Source organism: Nicotiana tabacum, chromosome 19, assembly GCF_000715075.1.
Source record: "Nicotiana tabacum cultivar K326 chromosome 19, ASM71507v2, whole genome shotgun sequence".
Lineage (NCBI taxonomy): Eukaryota > Viridiplantae > Streptophyta > Magnoliopsida > Solanales > Solanaceae > Nicotiana > Nicotiana tabacum.
The window spans coordinates 148,899,227-148,926,008 of NC_134098.1; the positions used below are offsets into that span (position 1 = coordinate 148,899,227).

At 36.5% G+C, this 26,782-nt stretch overlaps 1 protein-coding gene across 5 annotated transcripts; it reads left to right on the forward strand.

Moving 5' to 3' along the window:
- On the forward strand, positions 1–25,726 carry LOC107774113 (callose synthase 2). Of its 5 annotated transcripts, none has more exons than XM_016593581.2 (44): positions 1–279; positions 584–670; positions 885–1,121; positions 1,749–1,849; positions 2,459–2,580; positions 2,679–2,772; positions 2,971–3,081; positions 3,166–3,282; positions 3,386–3,478; positions 3,567–3,658; positions 4,186–4,312; positions 5,031–5,168; positions 5,252–5,328; positions 5,398–5,482; positions 6,916–7,038; positions 7,145–7,262; positions 8,243–8,577; positions 8,700–8,752; positions 8,854–8,914; positions 10,028–10,109; positions 10,214–10,263; positions 10,354–10,440; positions 10,868–11,002; positions 11,082–11,176; positions 11,366–11,450; positions 11,546–11,706; positions 11,813–11,936; positions 12,020–12,117; positions 12,198–12,321; positions 19,564–19,715; positions 20,480–20,589; positions 20,693–20,818; positions 20,916–20,984; positions 21,068–21,257; positions 21,347–21,500; positions 21,954–22,073; positions 22,154–22,269; positions 22,416–22,499; positions 22,875–22,987; positions 23,066–23,295; positions 23,393–24,190; positions 24,278–24,328; positions 24,917–25,102; positions 25,183–25,726. In XM_016593581.2, the coding sequence occupies exons 3-44, from the start codon at positions 935–937 to the stop codon at positions 25,429–25,431; spliced, it is 5,823 nt and encodes a 1,940-aa protein (XP_016449067.2). In that variant the 5' UTR covers positions 1–279; positions 584–670; positions 885–934; the 3' UTR covers positions 25,432–25,726. The 5 variants fall into 5 exon arrangements, with proteins under 5 accessions (XP_016449067.2, XP_075094980.1, XP_075094978.1 ...); XM_075238879.1 differs by having other exon boundaries at positions 140–279; positions 836–1,121; XM_075238877.1 differs by having other exon boundaries at positions 140–279; positions 854–1,121.
- Positions 25,727–26,782: the final 1,056 nt, after the last annotated feature.

Below are 26,782 nucleotides of genomic sequence, written 5' to 3' on the forward strand. Positions count from 1 at the left end.
CAGTGTCAGTTAGGCAGCTCTTATCTTGTGAGACATCACCATGACTTCCACTCTCTCTCTCTCTCTCTCTCTCTCTCTCTCTCTCTCTCTCTCTCTCTCTCTCTCTTTCAATGTGTCACTGTCTTACTCTGTCTTCTACTACTTTAACTTAACCCTCACCACAACATACAAGTAAAGTAATTATTCGTGTAGAACTTTCTTTGTCATCTATTAGTGCTCTGCTAAAGCACTGCAAAAGTTCAAGAATTTCACTTTCCTATTTACTCTGCTTAAAATCCGGTACAATTTCATCTTCTTTGCACACCCTTTTCTGGAAAGTGCTCTGTTCTTTGTCTTGTTTGATTATTTCTTCAAGGAAGTGTGAGAATTAATAGTAAAGTTAGTAATTTATTGTTTTGATTACAAAAAAGGTTCACTTTTTATGATTATCGAGAAGTTAGCAAACGGTTCGAGAAATTTAAAGTTTGATTGTTTATGATCAAGGAGAAAAAAGGGAATTTTATTTTTTTGGTTCTTGAATTTGGTTTTTCTTTTCTTACTCTGCTGATTTCTTGAAAATTTGGGTTTGTTTTGATATATGAAGAGAGAAAGGAGAAATCTGAAAAGGAAAGTAACCGTGGTGACTCTATGAAGTTGGTTTATCAAGGACCAGCGGTGTAGTGTACTTAAGGTAGGTTTATATGTTCCTTGATATTTTGTTTTTCTGAAATTTGACTATTTTCTCATTTATTGAATGTCTGACAAGAAAAATAGTGTTGTACTCAATTAGGTGTGTTTGTTTCTCATGCTCTGTTTTCTGAGTAATGGATATGAGGTTTTTACGTTAAGGGGTCAGTATTTTTCTGGCGTGTAGGGTTGGTTGCTGTGAATATCTTTTTTGACAGGCAAGTTAGAGAAAGCTGCAAACCTGAGCTTTGAGGGATCAAAAGGAAAAATGGCTTACCAGAGAAAAGGATCTGATCTGCAACCGCAGAGGCGTATTCTGCGGACGCAGACTGCTGGTAATCTAGGGGAGTCAATGATGGACAGTGAGTTAGTGCCATCATCTCTAAGTGAAATTGCACCAATTCTCCGAGTCGCCAATGAGGTCGAGCCTAGCAACCCGAGGGTAGCTTATCTATGTAAGTGATACATGTCAAAGTTTGTGCTGGAGCACAAGAACTTGGATGTTTGCTCATATTTTTCATTTATAAAAGTATATTTGTCAAGGTTTAGTTGCTTAGATATGTTAGAATGTAGTTTGAAAAGTATATATGGGCTCCATGGTAAGTATTTATATGGCAATGTGTACCTTGGAAAATTGAATCATTGGGAGGTTTTCGGCGTTGTATTTGTACAATATATATGGTGCTTTTCTACTCTACTCCTTTTGTGAACAACTGGACGAACTATGGTACTAGTCACATTTAGGCTGAACAAATTGTTTCAATATATTAAGGTAGCATTGTTCTCGTGGACTTAAAATTGAATTTGAGAATTACTACAGTTGAAGCTAATTATCATGATAAATATTGGGATTCTCGATTTCCTTGCTCATGATCAAATGAATGGTCAACACAACAATTTAGTTATCTGTTTTGTTCAATTAGCATAACTTTGCTGCACGGTAATGAGCATCTTCATGATACCTTTACTCTCCAATGCAACCAACGTTTCCTCCTTTCTTAATCTTTAATAATGGTGGAGGTAATGGTATCCTGCAGATTGTGCAACTATCTGACGTAGCTTGTCTCCTGCACTAAAATCAGGTCGATTTTATGCCTTTGAAAAGGCTCATCGGTTAGATCCGACATCAAGTGGCCGTGGAGTTCGCCAGTTCAAAACTGCCCTTCTTCAACGGTTAGAAAGGGTAAACTGTTTTTATACCACCACTATTGATGTGCTTGTTATGATATTTTATATGGTGATGGTTCAACGTAACATTTTTTATGTGCTGGTATTAGTCAAATCATATTACTATGATTTAGATTTCTGTGCAGTTTTATTCTTCATGCTATATGGGGGGAATAAGTGGGAGATAGCAGTTTCCATTTGCAATTTCAGTAGCGCATAAGCATAGTAGTATAACCCTAACTTACACTTAGCATTGTTAGTTGTGGGCACGGCACGGCACAGGGAAATCTTTTTTGGCTTTTCCGGATGATCAAAATTCCCTTTTCCATGTGAGGTATTTGATGTAGGTAAGTTCAATAGGAACAAAACCTTAAACGTTAGGTATCGTCGGAGGAATAGGTAGATGAAGAGAAGATTGAGAAGGGGTGACAATGAGGAAGAAGAGATTTTGAAAGCCATGATGAAGTTCATTACTGCTGCTCTGACATCAAGATGAAGACTACAGTTTGCTCAGAGCCAAAAAGTAGAGCGCGTGCTCGCAGTTTATGCACCTTCATCACATTTAGGGGTTTTAAAACATTAATGTGTACCTTGAGGAGCTTTATTGATTATCACATTTATGCAGGAAAATGAAACAACCCTGGCTGGAAGAACAAAAAGTGATGCTCGTGAAATGCAGAGTTTCTACCAGCATTACTATCGGAAATATATTCAAGCTTTGCAGAATGCTGCTGATAAAGCTGATCGGTATATCTAAGGCATACTGACACTGCATCCTCTACTTTGCTGTTAGGTTTTCTTCATGCTGATTCTTTCTAGCTGTTTCTCTTTGGGCCTTCTTATAGTGCACGCCTTACAAAAGCATACCAAACAGCTGCTGTTCTTTTTGAGGTCTTGAAAGCTGTTAACTTGACAGAAGCTGTAGAAGTGGCTGATGAGGTAGACTTTAAAAAAAAATCTGTCTTTCCAATCTATTCAAGTTGTTATCGGTATCTAGGGCTCCCAGTAACTTCTCGACAGTATGAGATATTATTGTTGGAAGTAGATGTGTTGCGGATCAGATGTTTTATGTATATGCTTCAGCTTTTTATCTACCATCTTGGCTTATCCTCTATTTTATATGAATTTCACATGTAGATTTTGGAAGCTCATACAAAGGTTGCCGAGAAGACTGAGATACTTGTCCCTTATAATATACTTCCACTTGACCCTGATAGTTCAAATCAAGCAATTATGAGATATCCTGAGGTTGAGTTGTAGTCTCTTTTCTTGTTTGCCAGACTTTACCTTGATGAAGCTTCTATCACATGCTCGATCTTTTGCTTTTTATAGATTCAAGCTTCTGTCGCTGCACTTCGTAATACAAGAGGTCTTCCATGGCCAAAAAGTCATAAGAAGAAAGTTGATGAAGATATTCTAGACTGGCTTCAAGCTATGTTTGGTTTTCAGGTACACTACTGCAATATTCTCTGTATATACATCACTGAGTTATGTAAATCCTTATTAGCTTCTGTCACTCACAATGTTAACTATAATTGGGATTGACAAACAGAAAGATAATGTGGCGAATCAGCGGGAGCATCTGATTCTGTTGTTGGCAAATGTTCACATCCGGCAATTTCCAAAGCTTGATCAACAACCAAAGGTTGTTTTTTTGGATATTCCATTTGAAATAGCACTCTCTATCTCTTCGTTTTTGTTTCTTACGATGTTATGTACATCACTGATACTAGTTGGATGATCGGGCACTTACTGATGTTATGAAGAAGCTTTTCAGAAACTACAAAAAATGGTGCAAGTATCTTGGTCGGAAGAGCAGTCTTTGGTGAGTTAATCTCCTTTTTATGAATTGGTTGATATTGAGGTGTTTATTAGTACTGGCAGCTTTGTTAACTGATAGCCATGCAATTGTAAGTATTATTGTCTACTGGGCAGTTCTAAATGCAATCAATGAATACTAGTTATTTACGACAAGAGAAAAGGAAAAGGATGTGAAAAGGACATGAAAAGGTAAGAAAAAGCCAAGGGGAGATGGTCAATTCTAGGCAATGGACAAGGCTAACTTTGCTGTTTAATTGATGTGAAAAAGAACAAATTAAGATCAATGCCATTTTGTAAAGAATATTTTTGTTGTACTAGATTTCTCGGGTGTTGACGTGGTAGTATACCTTAATGCATACTTTACTTTCTTATGGAAATCTGAATTTCTTTTTACGTTCCACTCTTTCTTGGGATGCTATGATAAATATCCTCCAAACTATAGCTCTGCCTATGACTAACCATTTCAAAAAAGTCTGCCTATAACTTCTAAATTTTGTCCAATCTATTAATTCTACTAGTTTTTGCTTGCAGGCTGCCAACTATCCAGCAAGAAGTGCAACAGCGAAAATTACTATACATGGGTCTTTATCTTCTTATATGGGGGGAAGCTGCAAATTTAAGATTCATGCCTGAGTGCCTGTGCTATATTTATCATCATGTATGGAGTAATTTTTTGTATCTTTTAAGTGTGTGTCTGTACCTCGTTGTGTCGGTTTCTTTTATTTTGTTGTTAGGTTCTAGAACTTGATTTATCTGTCACATCATTTTATTAATTCCCCGAGACATTGAACCATAATTTCTTTTGGATCATCTGTTAAGTATCTAGCTATTCATCAAATCTAACTCGATAGGATATTGAAGGTTGCAAAGTGTCTAATATAAAGAGCTCATTGGGTTACTCATCCAAGTTTGAAAAATAACATTTTGAGGACTGACACTCATATCATTATTGAACTTGACATTGAATGTTCAAAAATTAAAAATTGTGAGTTCACTCAGCTTACTTTTTGTTTCTAAAAATATTGTTAGTTGAAAGTTAATCTCATTTCTTACAAATATATAATTAAAACCTTGCCATGTCAGGCATGTCAATGGGATTTAGAGAGGCCTATATCTAGTGTATTCTTGTTTTGTCTAGAGGCTCTCTAGAAATAGCATAGGATTAGAAATCAGTCATCATATCTTTTATCTTTTATGTCTGGAGACTTCTCTTCATTGGTGTAGTTTTCATTCTTTCTTAGAAAGATATCAGGCAGTTACGCTTGAAACTGACATCATATTTCTTATGTTGTTTAGTTTGGGACCTGGTTATCCTATCTAGTGTTTTTATCTTTTAGGTTTTCCAGTACATTTACTAGTTGCAAATCTTGACTCAGATGGCATTTGAACTTTATGGTATGCTGGCTGGAAGTGTTAGTCCCATGACAGGCGAAACTATAAAACCTGCTTATGGTGGTGAAGAGGAGGCTTTCTTGAGAAAAGTAGTGACTCCCATCTATAACACTATAGTAGAGGTATTTCACGTGCACTGTTGGCCAAAATGCAAGATTCTTTATTCGGGATGCACCTTGAATTTATTTTCTGCCTGAACAAACAGGAATCTAAAAGGAGCAAAGGAGGAAAGTCAAAACATTCTCAGTGGAGAAACTACGATGACTTAAATGAGTACTTTTGGTATATTCTCTTTATCTGAGTATCTGTTCTCTTGTGTAACGTATACTGATGATTAGCATGACGTTACAGGTCAGTCAATTGCTTCAGGCTGGGATGGCCAATGCGTGCTGATGCCGATTTCTTCCATCTTTCTGCTGAACAACGACGGGCTGATGTAAGTAATATCACCTATTATTTTGCCATCCCTCATATAACACTCTTCACCAATATCATATATTGTCAACATGTTCTCCCTGTGTTGATTTTCTATTACATTAGATTTTCCTCAATGTTTCCCTAAAGAATAACTTTTACTAAATTGTACCCCTCTCAATCGTGAGCACAAACCGTGAATCTAATGTTAAGCATAATTTTGACAAATATGTTCAGATATTAAGACCTACTCAGTATAGCCAAAGTTGATAACATGAAATTGCAAGAGAAAGAAATGCTTTAATTAATCTAGTCAAGATGAGTATGGGGGAATCTGATGAATATTATGTTTGATATTTTAAAACCTCAAGAAGGGGGCACATTGTAACATCAGACAATCTAGGGAATCTGTGATATTAACCCGTTCACATAGGCCTTGAAAAATGTAAATGTTCTAGTCTGCTATGAATATCTAAGAGGTTGTATAGCACGGACCACTTATTGCCAAGTAAAGCTCTTGGAGTTCCAATGCTGTTGAAAACAATGACCTGAAGCCAGACCTCATGTGTAATATTAACCCCTTCAAAGATCATGTCTTTTTAGTGTAGTGCAAACTGAACTTACCTTCTCCTTGAATGGCATTGGACCAGAGATCAACTGGTAATGAGGAAAAACTGATGAAAACTGTTAAAAGGGAAGTATTGTTTCGAGAAAATGATGGTTTCCTGCCTGAGAGTAGGCTGTAAAGATAAATCTTCACCTTGAACATAAAAGACGTTGAAGTAAACTAATTTCATCACATAGAGGTATAGATGACCAGATAGCTAGATAATGAACAGGCTATTCATTCAGATACTACATTCAGGAAGGTCTTTCTTGAACGCTGTTTATGGTGATAAACGGAAACCCTTCAACATCCTTAAGTATATATGCGGGGTAGATTCAGTGATAGCAATTCAGTAATTTTATGCATAACAGTAAGGTGTCAAACCCATCATACTGTTGCATGCGGTCGTAAACTAGATAAACCTATAGAGCATTGATTTTGAGCTATCAAACATGAAATCAACAACAAAAAATTTCTCTTAGAGGTGGTGCAGAGTTTTTCTTTAACTATAAGGAAGTTAAGCTGATAAATATGCATGACTATCTAAACCTATGTTTGGCAAAAGATATATTTCTTGATCTTCATGTGTAAGAACATGTGAATAGTGGTCTTCATTTATTGTCTCGGTTATGGCAATAGAAATTTGGCGTGAATTCAGTTTTGAGATCACAGAACTTCATTACTTTTCATTTTCTATTTCTTTTTTCCAGTGTTTTACTGTCGAGTGTTCATGCATAATTCCCTTAATTACGTTCTTTTGTAATTATTGAGTGTTAGATGCTATTTTAAATAACTCAATCTGTTACAACCAGCGTTCCACGATTAATCTGAATATTGATCATCTTCAGGCAAATGAATCAACTAAAAGGAACCAGTGGATGGGGAAAATCAATTTTGTCGAGACACGCTCATATTGGCACATCTTTAGGAGTTTTGATAGGATGTGGAGCTTTTTTATTTTATGCTTACAGGTTAGTCTATCTTTTTCCTTTATCTCAACATGTTTTCTTTTATTTCTCATTAGTTGTACGACATGTTGAGTGTCTTCGGATGCTGATTTACTTTGTGTTACTGAAGGCGATGATCATTATTGCATGGAATGGATCTGGCCAACTAGGTTCTATTTTTGAAGGTGATGTGTTCAAGAAAGTGTTGAGCATTTTCATAACAGCTGCCATACTGAAGCTTGCTCAAGGTGAAGGTTTATTTTTGGCAAAGACAGGCTAGATATAGTTCACTGTCCTTTTTGTTATAGTTAATTTCCTCTCCTACTATGTGACCTCTGAAATTTTCAAAGTAAATCACTTCAACGGCATTCAAGTGAAGGTTGTACTTTTCTGTCAATATGAAATGTCATCTCACATAGTGTGGGGAAGTACTCAACTAGTTTTATATCAGTTAACTCTCTTGATGAATATTGTTAAGTGAAAAGTTTCTTAAGATCAGTTACATCCAGTATCTCCATACTGTTTCGTACTAGTTAAAAAAAAGTACTAACTTTTTTATTAGTAGCACTCTCCCTTGTTTGAGACCAATGGTTAGCACTTGAGATGACTTTTCAAAGAGCTCATAAGAAGAATGAAACATATAATGAACCAATAAAAAAAAAATGAAACTTATAATGAACATGAAATAAAACAAGCTTGATGTCACCATGAAAAGGGACCAAAAAATGAGTAACATGACCAGTTCCTATGCATGAAGTTGAGCGATCCGATTATTGTCGCATTAGTTTGTGTTACTGCAAGTAATGTTGGAGCTTTTACTCTTATCTAATAGAGTAGCTAAAATGAACAGTCAATTGTTTATCACATAGGCTGTATATAATTTAACTGATCTCGGAATTTTTTACTCCTAAGTACTAACTTAAATAAACTAGTGACATTTTAGCGATGTCTACATCTGTCCTGATTTTTCTCTCATCTTTGATTTTCTTCTCTAGTTGGCAGTTGATTGGCCTTAGCATCTATGATATCCCCTTTTTAATTCTTTTTTTTCTGGATAAGTGTCTGAAGAAGAACTTAGAGACGTGCTTTAAATTTTGCGAAGGATGAGAAGCCTCTATGGGTTTTATTTTGAACTAAGTCTTATTATTCGCATAATTTACTGTATCCATCCTTATCTGTTCCAGAAAAATCATTATAACTATGATTATCGACTACCTTGTGTATGCAGCGGTTCTAGATATAATTATGAACTGGAAAGCAAGACACAACATGTCATTCTATGTCAAGCTAAGATATGTGCTTAAAGCTGTTGCAGCAGCAGCATGGGTGGTAGTGTTGCCAGTGACTTATGCATATAGCTGGAAAAATCCTCCAGCGTTTGCACAGATTATTAAGAACTGGTTTGGAAATGGTTCAAGTTCGCCTTCTTTATTCATCATAGCAGTTCTTTTTTACCTGTCTCCAAACATGCTATCTGCATTGCTGTTTGTGTTTCCTTTCATCCGCCGTTATCTTGAGAGGTCAGACTACAAGATTGTGAGATTGGTAATGTGGTGGTCCCAGGTATTCCAACATCGATCTCTCTTATTTTAGCTTGTCATTCCGTCTATTTCCCTTCTTTGGATTTATTCTCTTTCTTTTGGGTGGTCTTTGATCTCATACTTTTTATATGCTCTTTATTACAGCCTCGGCTTTATGTTGGAAGAGGAATGCACGAGGATGCATTTTCTCTTTTCAAGTAATCTACTGTATTGAAATTTTAGATAGAAGCAACTCTCATTTAGTTCTGCTATTCTTTTTGATTGATTGTAATATTGGTCGTAATGCTGTTCTTTCCAGGTACACACTGTTTTGGGTTCTTCTCTTGGCAGCAAAATTGGCATTCAGTTTTTATGTAGAGGTAATTAATTCCCGCATTTCTATTCTGTCATTATGCTCGTCTGACTGCTATTAAGGGGATCCCCGTTGGTGCTGCTATTTGCTTATCACATACTTGAGACGGAAAAAATGCTAGTATTTGGTTTTGTCTTGCCTTTTTCCCCCCCAAGTGGTGCAAGTTATCCCTAACTTGTAACATTTACATGCAGAAATAAGACCTGATCTTAACAGTGCTAACTTTTGGATAGAAAAAAGTCATGCGTCTTGCACTTGACCCATTTGTTAGCCTTTGAAGCGCTGAACAATTTCACATATTTATCCCTTTTTTGTGTGGATAAAATTCGTAATTGATGTCAAACATGTATGTATTGATGGATCATCTTAATGTAGTACTAAACATTAGTTTTTTATTTTAAAAATTTACGATTAAATATATTTCTTCTTTTTCTGTGTGTGCGTTTTTATATAAAAAATAAAGTTCTATCTCAATTAACTCAAATGTTTTTAAATTTTAATCAGAATTTTCAATACTCAAGAAATAAAAAATCTCAATCCTGTAAAACTTTTGTGTGCATAACCCAAATGGTGTCATAGTAAAAGAAGAAAAGAAAAATCCAGCACAACTAGCAGTTTTACTCTTTTATATGTCATGTTGGGCTGCTGCTGCTGCTTCTTCTTCTTCTTCTTCTTCAATGTAATAAATTGAAATCTTCATGATATTTATACTATTTTAGCCAATATCAACTTTTATAAAATTTTAGTTATTTAAAATATTAGAAGTTGATGACCAGGAAGAGACTTATATTTTTATTTGTCATAGATTCTCTATAGTTTGATAACTGTCAATTTCTTTTCTGGAAACTAAATTTTAAGAAGACAATGGTAGTACGAACTGAACTTTAACCATGCATTCTTTTTGTAGATTGTTTCTAGTTGTATTTCCATGAAACTGTTTTAACTGGAATATCTTTTCATCTAGTCCAAGACCATTAGTTAATCTTTTCATCTAGTCCAAGGCTATTTTACTTTGATCTTCATGCTATTTTACTTTGATGTCACTTTCGGACTAGCACAGATGTCAAATATTGGCCCTCAAAATACAAAATAAAAAACTTGAAGCATTTTACTTTTTCAGATAAAACCTCTTGTAGATCCAACAAAAGAAATCATGAAGGTTCACATCAGCGTTTATAGATGGCATGAGTTCTTCCCTCGAGGTATATGAATGAGAAGTAAAATTGAGTGTTAACATATACGTGTGGATCCACTTATGCACTAAAGTAAAGATTTGTAAATTAATACTGTTCTCTTATGGTTGCAGCGAAAAGCAATATCGGTGTTGTGATTGCTCTATGGTCACCTGTCATTCTTGTATGCATATCCATTTGCTTGTCTTCCCATTCTTGCAGTTTCTCTGTTTTCACTTTTTTTGCACAACATCTAAATTGAAGACTATCCCAGGTCTATTTCATGGACACTCAGATTTGGTATGCTATTTTCTCTACCATATTTGGAGGCATTTATGGCGCGTTTCGGCGTCTCGGAGAGGTTGGTAGAGCTTCCACCCACTAATTGACATTAGTAACTTAGAGTAAATTCCCCATCCAATTTATAACCTTCATTTTGGACTTTATGAAATTGTTGCTCGATTAAAATCTCATACGTACTTGTTGGTTTGTATCATCTTAATGTCAGATCTAGATTTTGTTTTTAATCTACCAGAAGCCTATGCGTCATTTGAGGTATTGCATAGATATGCAGAAAGTATGTATGTAGTAATTGCTATTGATAGAATCTCTGAGTGCATATTTTGTGATTTGGATAACTTCTGCTCAAAGATAGTTAGCATATGACGTAATTAAGTAAAATTTTCTTTTTCTCCAAATTATGCCTTCCACCTTGAATTCCATTGATTTTCCAGAGTTGGCATGTTCTTTTTTGGGTGATAAGTTCTCTTCCTCCCTTCTGCTTTCAGATTCGTACATTGGGAATGCTTAGGTCGCGGTTTCAGTCACTTCCAGGCGCATTTAATGCCTGCTTGATCCCAGTGGAAAAGGATGAAAAGCCTAAAAAGGGACTCAAAGCCACATTATCTAAGAAATTTGATGAGGTCAAGTCCTAGGCATCTCTTTGCATTGACTTCGCAAATATCAGTGTTATAATTTTGTTAATTGACTGGTCTTTTGCAGGTCACTTCTAGTAGAGGAAAGGAGGCTGCAAGGTTTGCACAAATGTGGAACAAAATAATAGAGAGTTTCAGAGAGGAGGATCTGATAAATAATAGGTACCGTTGTAATGGTGGTAGTGCCACACAATCCTTTTCTTGAGAGCTTTGATCGGCTGTTTGCCTCCTTAACCAGCTTCATGTTTTGTCTATTGTTTCTTTTCCAATTTTCCTTCTCTTCCCTTTTGCTATCCCCCTCTTCTTCCTTGCAATATTATTCTTCCAGCGGCTAACTTGCTGCTCTTACAGGGAAAGGAACTTATTGCTTGTGCCATATTGGGCTGACCCTGATCTGGACCTTATCCAGTGGCCTCCATTTCTCTTAGCTAGCAAGGTTTGGGCTCTTATAAGCTTCTTTATTTTCTAAACTTGAAGGAAATCCAATGACAACCTTATTAAGTGGTGTTTATCTCACATGACTGCTATTAGCTTCCCATTGCATTGGATATGGCTAAAGATAGCAATGGAAGAGATGGCGAGCTGACCAAAAGGTTGAATGCGGACAGTTATATGCGCAGTGCCATTCGTGAGTGCTATGCTTCATGTAAAAGCATTATAAAAATTTTGGTTTTGGGTGAACATAAACAGCAGTAAGTTCCCATCAGTTACATTTACTTACCTGGCAAACATTTTCAGAGAACAGTTTTGACACCTTGAGCTGTTTTTTTTTTTTAATTGGGATTTAATATTTTTCAGGGTGATAAAAGAAATCTTCTCAAAAGTTGATGATCACATAGATCAGGGTAATCTGATTCCGGAGTTTAACATGAGCGCTCTACCTACCCTCTATGAACAATTTGTGCGGCTTATTGATTTTCTGGTAAAAATTATCATACACGAATTTTCAGCTAATAAATTTTGCCTGTCATACAATTCTCTCTTAAGTGCCTCTAAATTCTGTAGAAAGAAAACAAAAAAGAGGACAAGGATCAGGTAGTTATTCTCTTGCTTGATATGTTAGAAGTTGTGACCCGCGACATAATGGAAGACACTGTTCCTAGGTAAATCATATTGGAGCAAGTTTCCTTGTTCTTTATTTATTTGTTTATCATTATTTCTCATTTTCATAACTCTGTTGTAGTTTGTTAGATTCCACCCATGGTGGCTCCTATGGAATGCATGGCGGAATGATTCCAAATCCACAATTTCAGCTCTTTGGCACTCTTAATTTTCCTGTAACAGAAACAGAAGCATGGAAGGAAAAAGTAAGTATATCTCTTCAACAAAATCGAGTATAACATATTTACTGTTAATTTTGTTGCAGGATATAGTTTCAGACAAGTGACTGAAAAAGTAGATTCAATCAGTGGACTATAATTACAACAACAACAATCCAGTATAATCCCACTAGTGGGGTCTGGGGAGGGTAATTTGTACGCAGACCTTACCCCTACCCTAAGGTAGAGAGGCTGTTTCCGATAGACCCTCGGCTCCCTCCCTCCAAGAACTCCCCACCTTGCTCTTGGGGTGACTCGAACTCACAACCTCTTGGTTGGAAGTGGAGGGTGCTCACCACTAGAGCAACCCACTCTTGTCAAGATTACTATAATTACACCGTAGCAAATAAAAGATGATGGGTCAAAATTCTCATAATCTATACACGATTGTTTTTTTAGAATAAAGCTTCAAAAGCAAAATGTTAATCGACTTTTTCACCCTTGAAAAATTAAGTTGACCAATATTCCAAGTTGGATTAATTGTCCTATTCATAATTAGGTAGATTCAAATAAAATCCTACTTGGTTTAGAAAATTACATCCAATTAGAAGATCTCATATTCCTAATCTTGCGAATTTCCTACTCTTAATCATGGTGAAATAAATACAATCCAGTTTTGGCTAGTAAAGCACAAGAACATCACCATGAAAACTGAGGAAACCTTAAGAAAACAACAAACCTCATGTGTTCATAAAACATTCCATAATTCCTGCACCAACTTCTCATACGTCCGCTTCTTATTTTTGGTGTTTCACATCTTTACTTTTTTAAAAAAAAGTTCTGCCGTGACTTCTCCTCTAAATTTCAAAACTATTTACCTTCTGCCGTGAAAGCAAATAAATTTGTTTTTCCTAAAATGTGGTATATTTTTTTCATTTTTTAATATTCTTTGATTTTGAAATAATTAACAAAACATTTACACGTAGAATGTGCCTGCATAAAGGCTAGTATGGTAAAATAGGAAATGGGAGAAAGATTGACTCAATTCAGCAAGTGGAAGAACTTAAACACAGTTTTTGGTTCTGTGTGCCCCTTGTTTCAAAATGTAGTGAGTTTAAATTAGGACCATCTTAAAATAATATTCTCTTTACCTTGCCATCAAGCCATCCTGTGAGATTTGAAATGAAACCACTGTTTATGCGTTTGTATATATATTTGTGTGTATGTGTGTGCGTGTGGTGACGTCCAATCCTACTCTCTATATGAAAGTAGCACGGTCGTTAGCAATAATAAACCCAACAAAGGTTGGGGTCGAATCCCACAAGGAGTAGGTGTGTGTTAGAGAGTCCAAATGCGTGCAAACTCGATGATTCTTAATGTAATCTTCAAACAAAGAGTGGTTGTCAATTATGTCTACAATTACTACTAAATCTTTGACTAAGGATTTCTATCAAACACGTAGAGTGCAAATAAGGTGATGTAGTAACAAATAAGAGAAAGACGCTAGGATTGCTTCCCCTTCGTGTAGGCTATGCTTTTGGGTATATAAATATTCAATTCTAGTTAATTAAGCAGTGTTATGGCCTCAATTTCTATTATACCAACTCAATATCTTCCAACACTTGAGAGGTTTTTACCCCAAGTTACTCTTCCAAGACAACTAAGGCTCAATGATAAGCAATTGATTATCCCAAGTAGAAATCACACTATTCCTAGTTAGATTTCGTTAATCAAGTGATTAACCCACTTAATTCCTTGCTAATTACCTTGTACCTAAGCTAAGTTCCACTCTTCCAAGTTAGAACAAGGAAAATAGGCATGGATTTAGTGTTTGCAACCACGAAATTGATCAATAATACATGGAGTAATTAGATAACATGGTATTCTTGCCAAAAGCTTCTGCACAAAGTATTCTTGCCAAAAAGATACCCTAGAATGACTTAAAATAGCTATTTATACTAAGCCCCACGACGGGACAAAATTGCCCTACGGTCAATTGCGTAGGTTGGATGCATGGGCGTAGGCTAATTGCGTAGCCTACGCAAGTTTGAACACTTCAGCTTTTTTCTCTGCGTAGGATATCTGAGTAGCCTACGCAGGTTTGCGTAGGCAAAAACAGAATGTCTTTAAATCTTTACTTCTTAGGTCTTCCTCTGCGTAGCCTACGCAAGTTTGCCTACGCAAGGCTACGCAGGGTCTTCAGCTCAAACTTCAACTTTTCTTCCATTTTTCACTTGGACTTGGTCTTTTCTTGATATTTTTGATTATTTTCCATTCTTTAAGCGTACTCAAACCTTCATTACCTGAAATCGAGCCATTCAAAGCATAATTAGTTACTTTTTCCAATAAATGAGGCATAAAATCTTATAAAAACACAAGAGACATTGGCTAAAAACCAACTTATCAACTCCCCCAAACTTACAATTTGGTTGTCCTAAACCAAATCAAGACTCAAACTTAGGCATCAATTCATTGAAGCTATTAAACAATTAAACTCACAAGCTGAATTTAGCTTCAAAACCAAGCTAAGAAGCAGTCAAGCACAAAAACCCATGACTTTGGTTGGTACCACAACTATCCTCATATGCATGACCCCTCAACAACTTCCAAAGATTTTAAATTTCAAAACCACATGAGTACTTAACAAGTCAAGAAAAATTTTCAAACTATGATTCCAAAGCTTCTAAAGTTATCTTTAAGTCACAAGGCCACTTTCTTTTGTTCATGTGTCCCAATTGAGAAAAGAAATATTAATCACACCCGAGTTTCCATGTGCCCTCGCAAATCAAGAGAGATTCCCACACATAAGCAAAAGTGGGATATGAATCAAAAGAAGTAAGCACTCTCTCTTACAAAAAAAGTTCAAATGTACAAAAGTAGTGCTATAGGCTTGCCCCTCGCGTAAATTTCCACTAATGTATGTGTGCCTAGTTCAAAATCATTTAGGAGTTGCGAGAAAGTATTGTAGGTTTTTGGTTGGAGGTAGGGCATCAATATGGGTAAAGAGTGATTACAACCTTCCTAAGCACTGCAATCTTGACAATTCAAAACACAATTCCTTTCAAAATTCCACCCGTTTTGCTCTCATTTTCAACTAGGCAAAATGATTTAATTACACCATTAAAGCTCCTTAGTTCACAAGGCTTTCCTTTTGTGATCACCACCTTTGTCATGAGTCTTTAGTCTTCCCTTTTTATTTCAACTCTTTTTTTTTTGGTTGCTTCACCTTCAAGTAGCTTCCACATCATACTTTTTCCACCTCCTCCCCCAAACTTAGGCTTTTGGCCTAGATTGTAATTTCAAGTGCTTAAGAAAGTCGGGGCGTAAAAAGAGGTTAGCATAAGAAGGGAAAATGGCTTATAATGTGGTTGACAATAAAAGGCTAAATGCTCAAAAGGGTTTACTAGGATAATCTTATCAAGGGTAAGTAATTAAAGGCACAAACTGTCCAAAGAAAGCCTAAATTCATTTTCTAAACCAAGCACAACCTAGAATTTCGCCTTGAAACACACTTGGGGCAAGTTCTAGACCACAATTGACACAGAAGAACTCAACAACCACCTCACCTCACATGGCTCATGTACGCTCAAAGCAGATATATGTATTCAGAGCCCAATTGAAACACATGAACGCAAAAAGTTGCCATAGCCTAAAAGCTATATAGTGACATTAAGGCTAACAATGGAACCTAAGGATCATGCCAAAAATAACCAACTCAACTACTTTCTAAAATTTTCAAAAACATGCATTTTATGGAAAGGTGTTTCAAGGCATACATCTAAGTAGTGTTTGTATCAAACAAGTCAAAGGTTAACTTTGGGACACCAACACTACTAAAAATAAAAATATTCCCGGTTCAAGTTGCATCTTTGGGAAAGAACCATGGCAAAGAAAACCCAACGAGGTTATTTCTAATTCCTAGAAAATGTAAAAACAAAAGACCAATAAAAATAAAAGAAGAGAAATGACTAAAAAGAAAACATAACGCCAACTAATGGCAACAAAAAGTGTCAATTATACCAAAATTCATCAATGCCCTTCCCCCATAAACAAAAATTTGCATTGCCCTCAATGCAATTAAAACAAGTATAAGGGTACGCTAAGGAAATACTCTCTCAATCCAAGCGGGGTGGCATCCGAACTAATTTGAGCTCCTCGACGCTAAGCTCTCCTGGATGTGGTGTCCTAATCATTCTCGCGGGGTAGTGAACGGGAGCAACTGTGTGCTCACCAGTAAGCGGCTCACTCTCCACTCTGTCATTCTTGCACACTTAGTAAAATTGAGTCACTTCCTTCCCGCCAACACTCTGCCTACACATACTTAAACATCAAAATCATCAAAGCACAAGAACAAAACACACAAAATTACTCTAGATAAAATCAAAATGCAAGAAAGAAAAAGAAAAAATAAATAAATATAAAAAATAACATATTAAACTATTCTAAAAAAAAATTAAAAAATGACTCAAAATTTAAAACGATGGGTTGCCTCCCACCAAGCGCCGCATTTACTGTTGTGGCATGACGCCATAGCAAATACAACTCAAGATGTTATTGGGGGTTCCCCCAACTCAACTTCCGAGACCATTTTTCTTGTATTAATGGGACCCAAATAATGCCGAATTCGTTGTCCATTCACTTTAAAAATTCTTTTACCATCGTCGGACTCCAAATCCACGACACCAAATGGGTAAACATGCGCAACCTTGAATGGCCCGGACCATTTTGATTTCAACTTGCCCGAGAACAACTTAAATCTAGAATTGTAAAGAACAACCAAGTCCCCGGGGTGGAATTCCCTCTTCATGATCTTCTTGTCGTGGAGATACTTCATTCTTTGCTTGTATAATGAAGCACTCATATGCTTGGAACCGAAATTCATCCATTGCATTAAGTTGAGAGACTCTTAAGTTCGCCGCATCGACCCATTCCAAGTTGAGCTTTTTCATGGCCCACAAAGCTTTGTGCTCTAACTCCACCGGCAAATGACAAGCCTTTCCAAACACCAACTTATATGGAGACATGCCGATTAGTGTTTTGTAGACCGTTCTATACGCCCAAAGAGCATCATCAAGTTTTCTTGACCAATCCGTACTATTGGCATTGACAGTTTTGGCCAAAATGCTCTTAATCTCACGATTAGAAACTTCAACTTGCCCACTTGTTTGTGGGTGATACGGTGTGGAAACTTTGTGATTGAATCCATATTTCTCAAGTAAAGTGGCAAACGATCGATTACAAAAATGAGAACCACCGTCACTTATAATAGCTCTCGGAGTGCCGAACCTTGTGAAAATATTCTTCTTAAGGAATGCAGTGACACTTCTTGCTTCATTGTTTGGTAGAGCTACTGCTTCCACCCACTTTGACACATAGTCAACTGCGACAAAGATGTATTTGTTGTTGTAGGAGCTCACAAATTGCCCCATGAAGTCAAATCCCCACACGTCAAACAACTCCACCTCCACAATCGGATTCAAAGGCATTTCATTCTTTCTTGAGATGTTGCCTTGACGTTGGCATTGATCACAAGCGTTGGTTATAGTGTTGGCATCTTTGAACAAAGTGGGCTAATAGAATCCACACTCAAGAACCTTAGCCGGCAACGACGCCAAAAATTGGTGACGTCCAATCCTACTCTCTATATGAAAGTAGCACGGTCGTTAGCAATAATAAACCCAACAAAGGTTGGGGTCGAATCCCACAAGGAGTAGGTGTGTGTTAGAGAGTCCAAATGCGTGCAAACTCGATGATTCTTATGTAATCTTCAAACAAAGAGTGATTGTCAATTATGTCTACAATTACTACTAAATCTTTGACTAAGGATTTCTATCAAACACATAGAGTGCAAATAAGGTGATGTAGTAACAAATAAGAGAAAGACGCTAGGATTGCTTCCCCTTCGTGTAGGCTATGCTTTTGGGTATACAAATGTTCAATTCTAGTTAATTAAGCAGTGTTATGGCCTCAATTTCTATTATACCAACTCAATATCTTCCAACACTTAGAGGTTTTTACCCCAAGTTACTCTTCCAAGACAACTAAGGCTCAATGATAAGCAATTGATTATCCCAAGTATTCACACTATTCCTAGTTAGATTTCGTTAATCAAGTGATTAACCCATTTAATTCCTTGCTAATTACCTTGTACCTAAGCTAAGTTCCACTCTTCCAAGTTAGAACACGCAAAATAAGCATGGATTCAGTGTTTGCAACCACGAAATCAATCAATAATACATTGAGTAATTAGATAACATAAAGCTTAATCAAACTTCGAATTTATATTAATAACCCAAAAACATAATCACACTTAGGGTTCACAATCCTAGCTTAATAAACTTAGCTAGACATATTAAGAAAGGAAAATATAAAAAGAGATGAAAAACTAAACATAATAGCTAAAGAGGAAAGAAAGATTGCGTAGAACAATGGTGAAGTCACCAAAATCCCCAAAGAAGAATCCCAAAAGCTGCTGCACAAAGTATTCTTGCCAAAAAGATACCCTAGAATGACTTAAAATAGCTATTTATACTAAGCCCCACGATAGGACAAAATTGCCCTTCGGTCAATTGCGTAGGTTGGATGCATGGGCGTAGGCTAATTGCGTAGCCTACACAAGTTTGAACACTTCAGCTTTTTTTCTCTACGTAGGATATCTGCGTAGCCTAGACAGGTTTGCGTAGGCAAAAACAGAATGTCTTCAAATCTTTACTTCTCAGGTCTGCAAGTTTGCCTACGCAAGGCTACGCAGGGTCTTCAGCTCAAACTTCAACTTTTCTTCCATTCTTTACTTGGACTTGGTCTTTTCTTGATATTTTTGATTATTTCCATTCTTTAAGCGTACTCAAACCTTCATTGCCTGAAATCGAGCCATTCAAAGCACAATTAGTTACTTTTTCCAATAAATGGAGCATAAAATCTTGTAAAAACACAAGAGACATTGGCTAAAAAGCCAACTTATCAGCGTGTATGTATATATTTGCGATGCCATCAAACCATTCTGCGAGATATGAAATGAAGAATGTGTGTGTGTAGGACTATCTTAAACTAGTGTGTGTGCGCGCGTGTGTGTGTGTAGAGAGAGAGAGAGAGAGAGAGAGAGAGAGAGAGAGAGGGAGGGAGAGAGAGAGAGAGAGAGAGAGTAAGTTTGGAAGAAAGAGTATACAATATTGTGCCAGGTTCGTGTTTTTTGTTGAACCATTTTAATAACCTTTCACTACATATTTGGTAAAAGAAGGTGATTAGTTATCTCTTTGAGCCACACTTATATGAGGTTCTCCTCCTTTCCAGATCAGAAGGCTTTACTTGTTGCTTACTGTCAAGGAATCTGCTATGGATGTGCCAACCAACTTGGAAGCTAGACGGCGCATCTCATTCTTCTCAAATTCATTGTTTATGGATATGCCTTCAGCCCCCAAAGTTCGCAATATGCTTTCCTTTTCGTAAGTTTTCTGACTAAAACATCTGTTGCTAATGGATACGTAATCACAGTGCATCATGACACCATCACAGGGATGTTAGTTAAAACCTCAACTTATTTGTGTGTAGCTTGTCGGTATTGGAGCCTCTTGCAGAAAAATAAAATTAGAGATTCTGGAGAAAATTAAAACATGACAATCATATAAATATTTTCAAGACTTCAACTAGATGGAATCGAGGCCAATAATGATAGATAAAGGCACTTGCACTTTGTGGATATTACACCATAACCTGTAATATCTTTGGATAAACTCTGGTTTTGGTTTCATTACCTTGGTGAACAGTTTCATACAAGCAGCTAACTGTCATCTAAATTATCTCTTAAATGGGTAGACTATTCTTGCTTTGTCCTTGGCTATCGTTATGATACAACTTTTGTCAACGTTCTTGGGCTTTCACATCTGTATCATCTTAGATTATGAGGTTGTCCCATTCCTGAAGGAAGTAGAGTGAGCTGTTATGAGGATCGTACTCATTTAGGATAAGAAGTTTTGAAGATCATGATCCTGTTTATCTGTTAGCCTTGGGGTAATAAATTATTTACTTGTCAAAAAAAGATAGTATGTTATTCTCCATGAACTTGCAATCATCGGTATCTAGTTCGCTTCAGAGTACTGTGGTATGGTTTGGATGTACATCTTTTATCTGTGTGCATTTTATAAAAGTCAGTTATTTATAATGTATTTTTCTATAACTATTTTATGTGATGTCTTTTTTTCTTTTTTAGTATTTTGACACCTTACTACAACGAGGAGGTTCTTTTCTCAATAAATTCCCTGGAAAAGCCAAATGAAGATGGTGTTTCTATACTATTTTATTTGCAAAAGATATACCCAGGTTAGTATTCTAATTGTAAACTTAGGCATGATGGACTTACCTTGACATATTATGATTCGATATCATTCTTCATGTTTTTATATCAATATGAAAACCTTTAAAGATGAATGGGAGAACTTCCTTGAGAGGGTTAGCTGTAGCAGTGAAGAGGATCTTAAGGGCAACATTAAATTGGAGGAAGAACTTCGTCTATGGGCATCATATAGAGGCCAAACATTGACCAAAACTGGTATGGTTATCTTTATGCTTATTTTGACCTTTTGGAGCAGTGTATTGGCTTGACAATTTTTTTAATTTGGATGTGATTGGTCAACTATAAAAATCAGTACGAGGTATGATGTACTATCGGCAGGCTTTGGAACTTCAGGCTTTTCTTGATATGGCAAAAGATGAAGGTGCTTACGAGAATTATTGCTGTTCTTCCCGTCATTTTGAAGAGTGGAATTTTTCATGAAGTGCATTTTCTACATTTTTGCAGAGTTAATGAAAGGCTACAAGGCTGCTGAATCTAATACTGACGAACAGCTAAAAAATGAGAGGTCCTTGATGGCACAATGTCAGGCAGTTGCAGACATGAAATTTACCTATGTTGTGTCGTGCCAGCAATATGGCATTCAGAAAAGGTCTGCTGATCATCGTGCTCAAGACATTTTGAGACTAATGACAAAGTATGATCCAGAAGCCATAACTTTGTTGTCTTGTGTTTTAAGTGTCTGATTTTTTATTTCTAAAGTTTGTCCCTTTTGTTCTTTGGAAGGTACCCTTCTCTTCGAGTAGCTTACATTGATGAGATTGAAGAAACCAGCAAAGATAAATCAAAAAGGACTGGTGATAAGGTCTATTATTCAGCCCTTGTGAAGGCTGTACCAAGGTCTGTGGACTCAGCAGAGCCAGATCAGAAGTTAGATCAGGTACCCATTGCAGGTGTTGAATTAGAACATTATGATCACCTAGCAGCTAAAATAAGCACTTTCTCCTGTTCTAGTTTTCTTTTTCTTTTTTCTGTGGCATTGGCTTTTTTTAAGAGTGTCATAACAAGAGTTTATCTTTAGTTTTATTTTGGTTCTTGGATGTATGGTCCTGGTTTGTGGCCTTCCTTTTATAGTTTAGTTCTGCTGGCTGGATTGCATCTCTGCAAATTATTTGGTCAATTGACACATAGAGTTTGTGCTTGGATACTTGAAAATCCACTCAATTGTTTGTGGAAGTTATAATGATATATCTGTTCTCTGTTACAAAAAGTAGGAACAATCTCAAAATTTATTCATCAGTTACGAACCAGCTTTTACGTTGGAGATACATCTGCATCTGCTGGTCCATATTACTTTCTAGTCCCTGCAATTAACCTCTGAATTTTTGTCTAGGTTATTTATCGAATAAGACTTCCTGGACCTGCTATATTGGGAGAAGGAAAGCCAGAGAATCAAAACCACGCGATAATATTTACTCGTGGGGAAGGATTGCAAACAATAGATATGAACCAGGTATCCGATAAGATTCTCATTTGCTATGAAACAAAGTTGGTACGTTTGGTTTGACACATTATTGCCTTTTCAACTATAAGGATAACTACATGGAAGAAGCCCTCAAAATGAGGAATTTGTTGCAAGAATTTTTGAAAAAGAATGGAGTGAGAAATCCGACTATTCTGGGACTACGGGAGCATATTTTCACTGGCAGGTATCGAAATGGCCTCTTCTATAGAACCACTAACTTTTGTTGCTACGGTGGGGTTGGAGAAAAGACTTTACTTGTGCATGCAAATTTTATCTTGCAGTAAAATGTATGTTTCCTTATCAGTCGCCGTTTTATTTTTCTCTGTGCAGTGTTTCTTCACTAGCATGGTTTATGTCAAATCAGGAAACCAGCTTTGTCACAATTGGGCAAAGATTGTTGGCCAATCCATTGAAGTAAGTAGCCAAGAATATTTTGTATAGGACATGAAGTTCCAAGTCTTTCATTGTGAGTGCCAACTGGAACTGTTATATGCTATATTATTCCCCTCTTCTCCCTCTTCTTTTTTGTTTTTTGTTCTGTAAGTAGTCTATCTATGACAGGAGTTTCTTCGCTAATGCACTGAAATCTCTTCCGCACCTCCCTGTTAATCTTCATTTCTCCTCACTCTTACCATGTTCCGCCCATCCTCCCTTGTGTAGCCAGAGGCTGAATGTCTATTATTCAGCACTTGAACTCCTTTTCATGTCTAGGCCTAGCTGCCTAGGCCAAAAAGGTCAAAAAGGTTTTACTGATATGAAGCTTCCTCTATTTTCTATACTTTGTCTCAGAGTACGTTTCCACTATGGTCATCCTGATGTATTCGATAGATTGTTTCATTTAACAAGAGGTGGTGTGAGCAAGGCTTCCAAAATCATCAACCTAAGTGAAGACATATTTGCCGGTATGTGAAAATCCATAAACTGTAACATGTAAATCCTGTAGCTTTTCTTACTCTTACAAAATTTAATGCATCTCTCAGGTTTTAATTCTACCCTACGCGGGGGCAATGTTACTCACCATGAGTACATCCAAGTTGGTAAAGGAAGGGATGTTGGACTTAACCAAATTTCATTGTTTGAGGCAAAGATAGCTAATGGAAATGGTGAGCAGACAATGAGTCGTGATGTTTACAGGCTTGGACATCGATTTGATTTCTTCCGTATGCTATCATGCTTCTTCACCACTATAGGGTTCTACTTTACTACCTTGGTATTGCCCAACTGCTTCTCCAGTTTAGTCTTTCATGATCCTAACCGGGTTTATTCTCTTTATAGTCCTATCTAAATGAGTGTCTCTGCTTTGGCAGATAACCGTCATTATTGTATATGTATTTCTTTATGGTCGGCTGTATCTTGTCGTCAGTGGGCTTGAAGAAGGATTGAGTTCGCACCCAGCTATTCGAAATAATAAGCCTCTTCAAGTTGCTCTTGCCTCTCAGTCTTTTGTGCAAATTGGCCTATTGATGGCACTGCCAATGATGATGGAAATAGGCCTTGAGAGGGGCTTCCGTAATGCCTTAACTGATTTTGTGCTGATGCAACTACAACTTGCTCCTGTTTTCTTCACATTTTCTCTTGGAACAAGGACCCACTATTATGGGAGAACATTGCTTCATGGGGGTGCTCAATACAGAGGCACTGGTCGTGGCTTTGTTGTATTTCATGCCAAATTTGCTGAAAACTATCGTTTGTACTCCCGAAGCCATTTTGTGAAGGGAATTGAACTGATGATGTTACTTCTTGTCTACCATATATTTGGTAGATCATACAGAGATGTTGTGGCATATGTTCTTATAACTGTATCTATATGGTTCCTGGTTGTTACATGGCTCTTTGCGCCGTTCCTGTTCAATCCCTCTGGATTCGAGTGGCAAAAGATTGTGGATGACTGGACAGATTGGAATAAATGGATAAGCAATCGTGGTGGTATTGGTGTATCGCCAGAAAAAAGTTGGGAATCTTGGTGGGAAAAAGAACAAGAACATCTTTATCATACAGGAATTCTTGGCACTGTAGTCGAGATATTGTTATCAATGCGCTTTTTTATATATCAGTATGGACTTGTATATCACCTCACAATTTTGAACAATGAAACAAGTTTTCTGGTATGTCCTTAGTTTGCATAGCTATTTGCACAAATGATCTGCTGAAGTAATCAAGTAACTCCTGTTTGTTTCTTGCTGCATAATCAGGTTTATGGTGTATCATGGATCGTCATTTTCTTGATATTAGCAGTAATGAAGGTGAGTTCCCAGAAGTTTCAGTTGCTTTCTGTATTCATTGTTAAGTTCCCAGATCTCACAAGTTTTGCAGATACAAAATCTTATCTCACAAAATTGTAGGTTACCACTAAAAGATTTTAGGGGATTAAGATATAGTGGCAATTCATGTTTTTCCGGCATTTATTAGTTTCTGTTTTGCATAAGTGAAGTTTCTTACTTTACAGACTATCCTAATGATTGCCTTGAACATTGTGTCTTTTAATTTGGGATAAAAACACTTCCCTAATAAAGAAAAGTGTTTTCCTATTTAAGATAATAATTCTATAAAAAAGAAAAAGTAGCTGAATTCCATCTTGAGATGATTTAAATAAGATTTGATCTATGAATCTATGACCATAAGTTTAATTAAAGCATGTTCTTTCCTGATCAGTTGATTTCCTAACGCACCAACATATCTGTAAAATCTTTGTTCTCGACTCATTCCGTTGATCCAACATGTAAAATGAGTATACCTGCTTTTGCTGTCCCAGTTAACCCAAATTTGTTAGTTGCGCTTTTGAGTGCATACACTGATTAATCTTTCGTCTTGCTTTTCTTCATTCTTTGCAGGTTGTGTCTGTCGGAAGGAGGAAATTCAGTGCTGATTTTCAGCTCGCATTTCGTTTGATCGAAGGCTTCATTTTCCTCTCATTTGTTGCCCTCCTCATTTCTTTGATTGCTATTCTACACCTGAAATTTCGCGACATTATTGTTTGCATTCTTGCTTTCATGCCTACCGGATGGGGAATGCTTTTGGTGAATGCTCATTTGTTTGTTGCCTTCTGATCTTTCTTTTGTTCTTCCGGAGTTTTGATTCTTTATTCTGCTTCTTTCAGATTGCTCAAGCTTTGAGGCCTTGGGTTAAACGTGCTGGCATCTGGGCATCAGTTCGGACACTTGCTCGTGGTTATGAAATTATAATGGGGTTGCTCTTGTTCACACCAGTTGCATTTTTGGCTTGGTTTCCATTTGTTTCGGAATTCCAAACTCGAATGTTGTTCAACCAAGCATTCAGTAGAGGTCTGCAGATTTCTCGTATTCTTGGTGGACCGAAGAAGGATCGTTCCTCTAGCAACAAGGAGTAGTTCTCACTGCTATAATACTCATTTCCAGACGGCTGAAATCGTTGGACATCTTGAGGCTATGGGATGATATATGGACAGAAGAATATCTTGTAAATAACATAAGTTACTTAGTTATGTATATATATCTTATTGTAAATATGTAAGGAACTTAGTTTATGTATAAAGTTTCAGTTAAGCTTGTGTGTATATAGTTCCTACAAATGAGTTGTAGACCTGTACATGATATATGTGAAATCAACCGGAGAGGGCTCAATTACTGAAGCTAGTTTATGGAACTTAGTTGTAGACTTTTTTATTTCTTGCTTTGAATCGAGGGTCTATCGAAAATATTTTCTTTTCCTGCACAAAGGTAGGATAAGGCTGTGTACACACTACCCTTTTTTGTTGTAGTAGTTGATGGAAATTTCAAAAGGAGGTCTTGCTACTTTTTAGTCCTTTTTAAGTTTTTTTTTCCCCTTCTCTTTTAAAAGTTTTTTGTCTAGTCCCTCGTGAATTAAGAGAATGCTTCGTATAAAGTTTTTTAAGTCATTGTCACCTGGTGAACGTTGTTATCTATTCTACTTAATTAATTTCAGTATTGTATACCAAATAAGTATCATTTATTGTTTGTTTGATTGTAGTTTTAAACGTGCATACTGCATGGTATTTGGTAAAACTTCATTTTCTTACTTCATGTCTAACTCTTCTAAGAAAGAAACAATATTTTCTCTGGAGCTTTCTCTTCAAATTTTCAATAATTCTAACATTTTATCGTTCTCTTAATTTTCATGTGAAAAACAATAAGTGGAGCAAGACATATCATATAATATATTCTTTTAAAATATATGTTTCTCTTGTTGATTTTGGAAATAATTAATTTCCATGTTTAGTTGCAAAGTTTGTTGAAACATTTCCTAAGAAAAATATCTTACACCAAGGGTGTGTTTGGTATTGTAAGCATTTAAATTTTATTGGATTTAAATCCATAAAATAATGGACTATATTAAATTCAAGATATTAAATAATAAGCCCACTTCATTAGCCCAAGGTCCAATAGCTATTAGCTCATCTTGAAGCCCAAGATTATGCCATGTGTCAAATGATGTGGCAATCCAAATCAAATAAATGAGCCAATGAAATTATACCACATGTCAAGAAGGGTGGCAATCCAAGTCAAATTAACAACCAATAGAGTTGTGCCAAGTGTCTAGATGGTATTGGTCAGTTCAAACGGACCAATCAAATCGCAGAGCCACACCACTCCCTACAACTATAAATAGAGGTTTTCATAAAAAGCTAGAAGAAATTAGAAGTGATAACAAGAAGCAAGTAGAGAGCTCGTGGATCAAACACCGCAGATTTCTCAAGAACG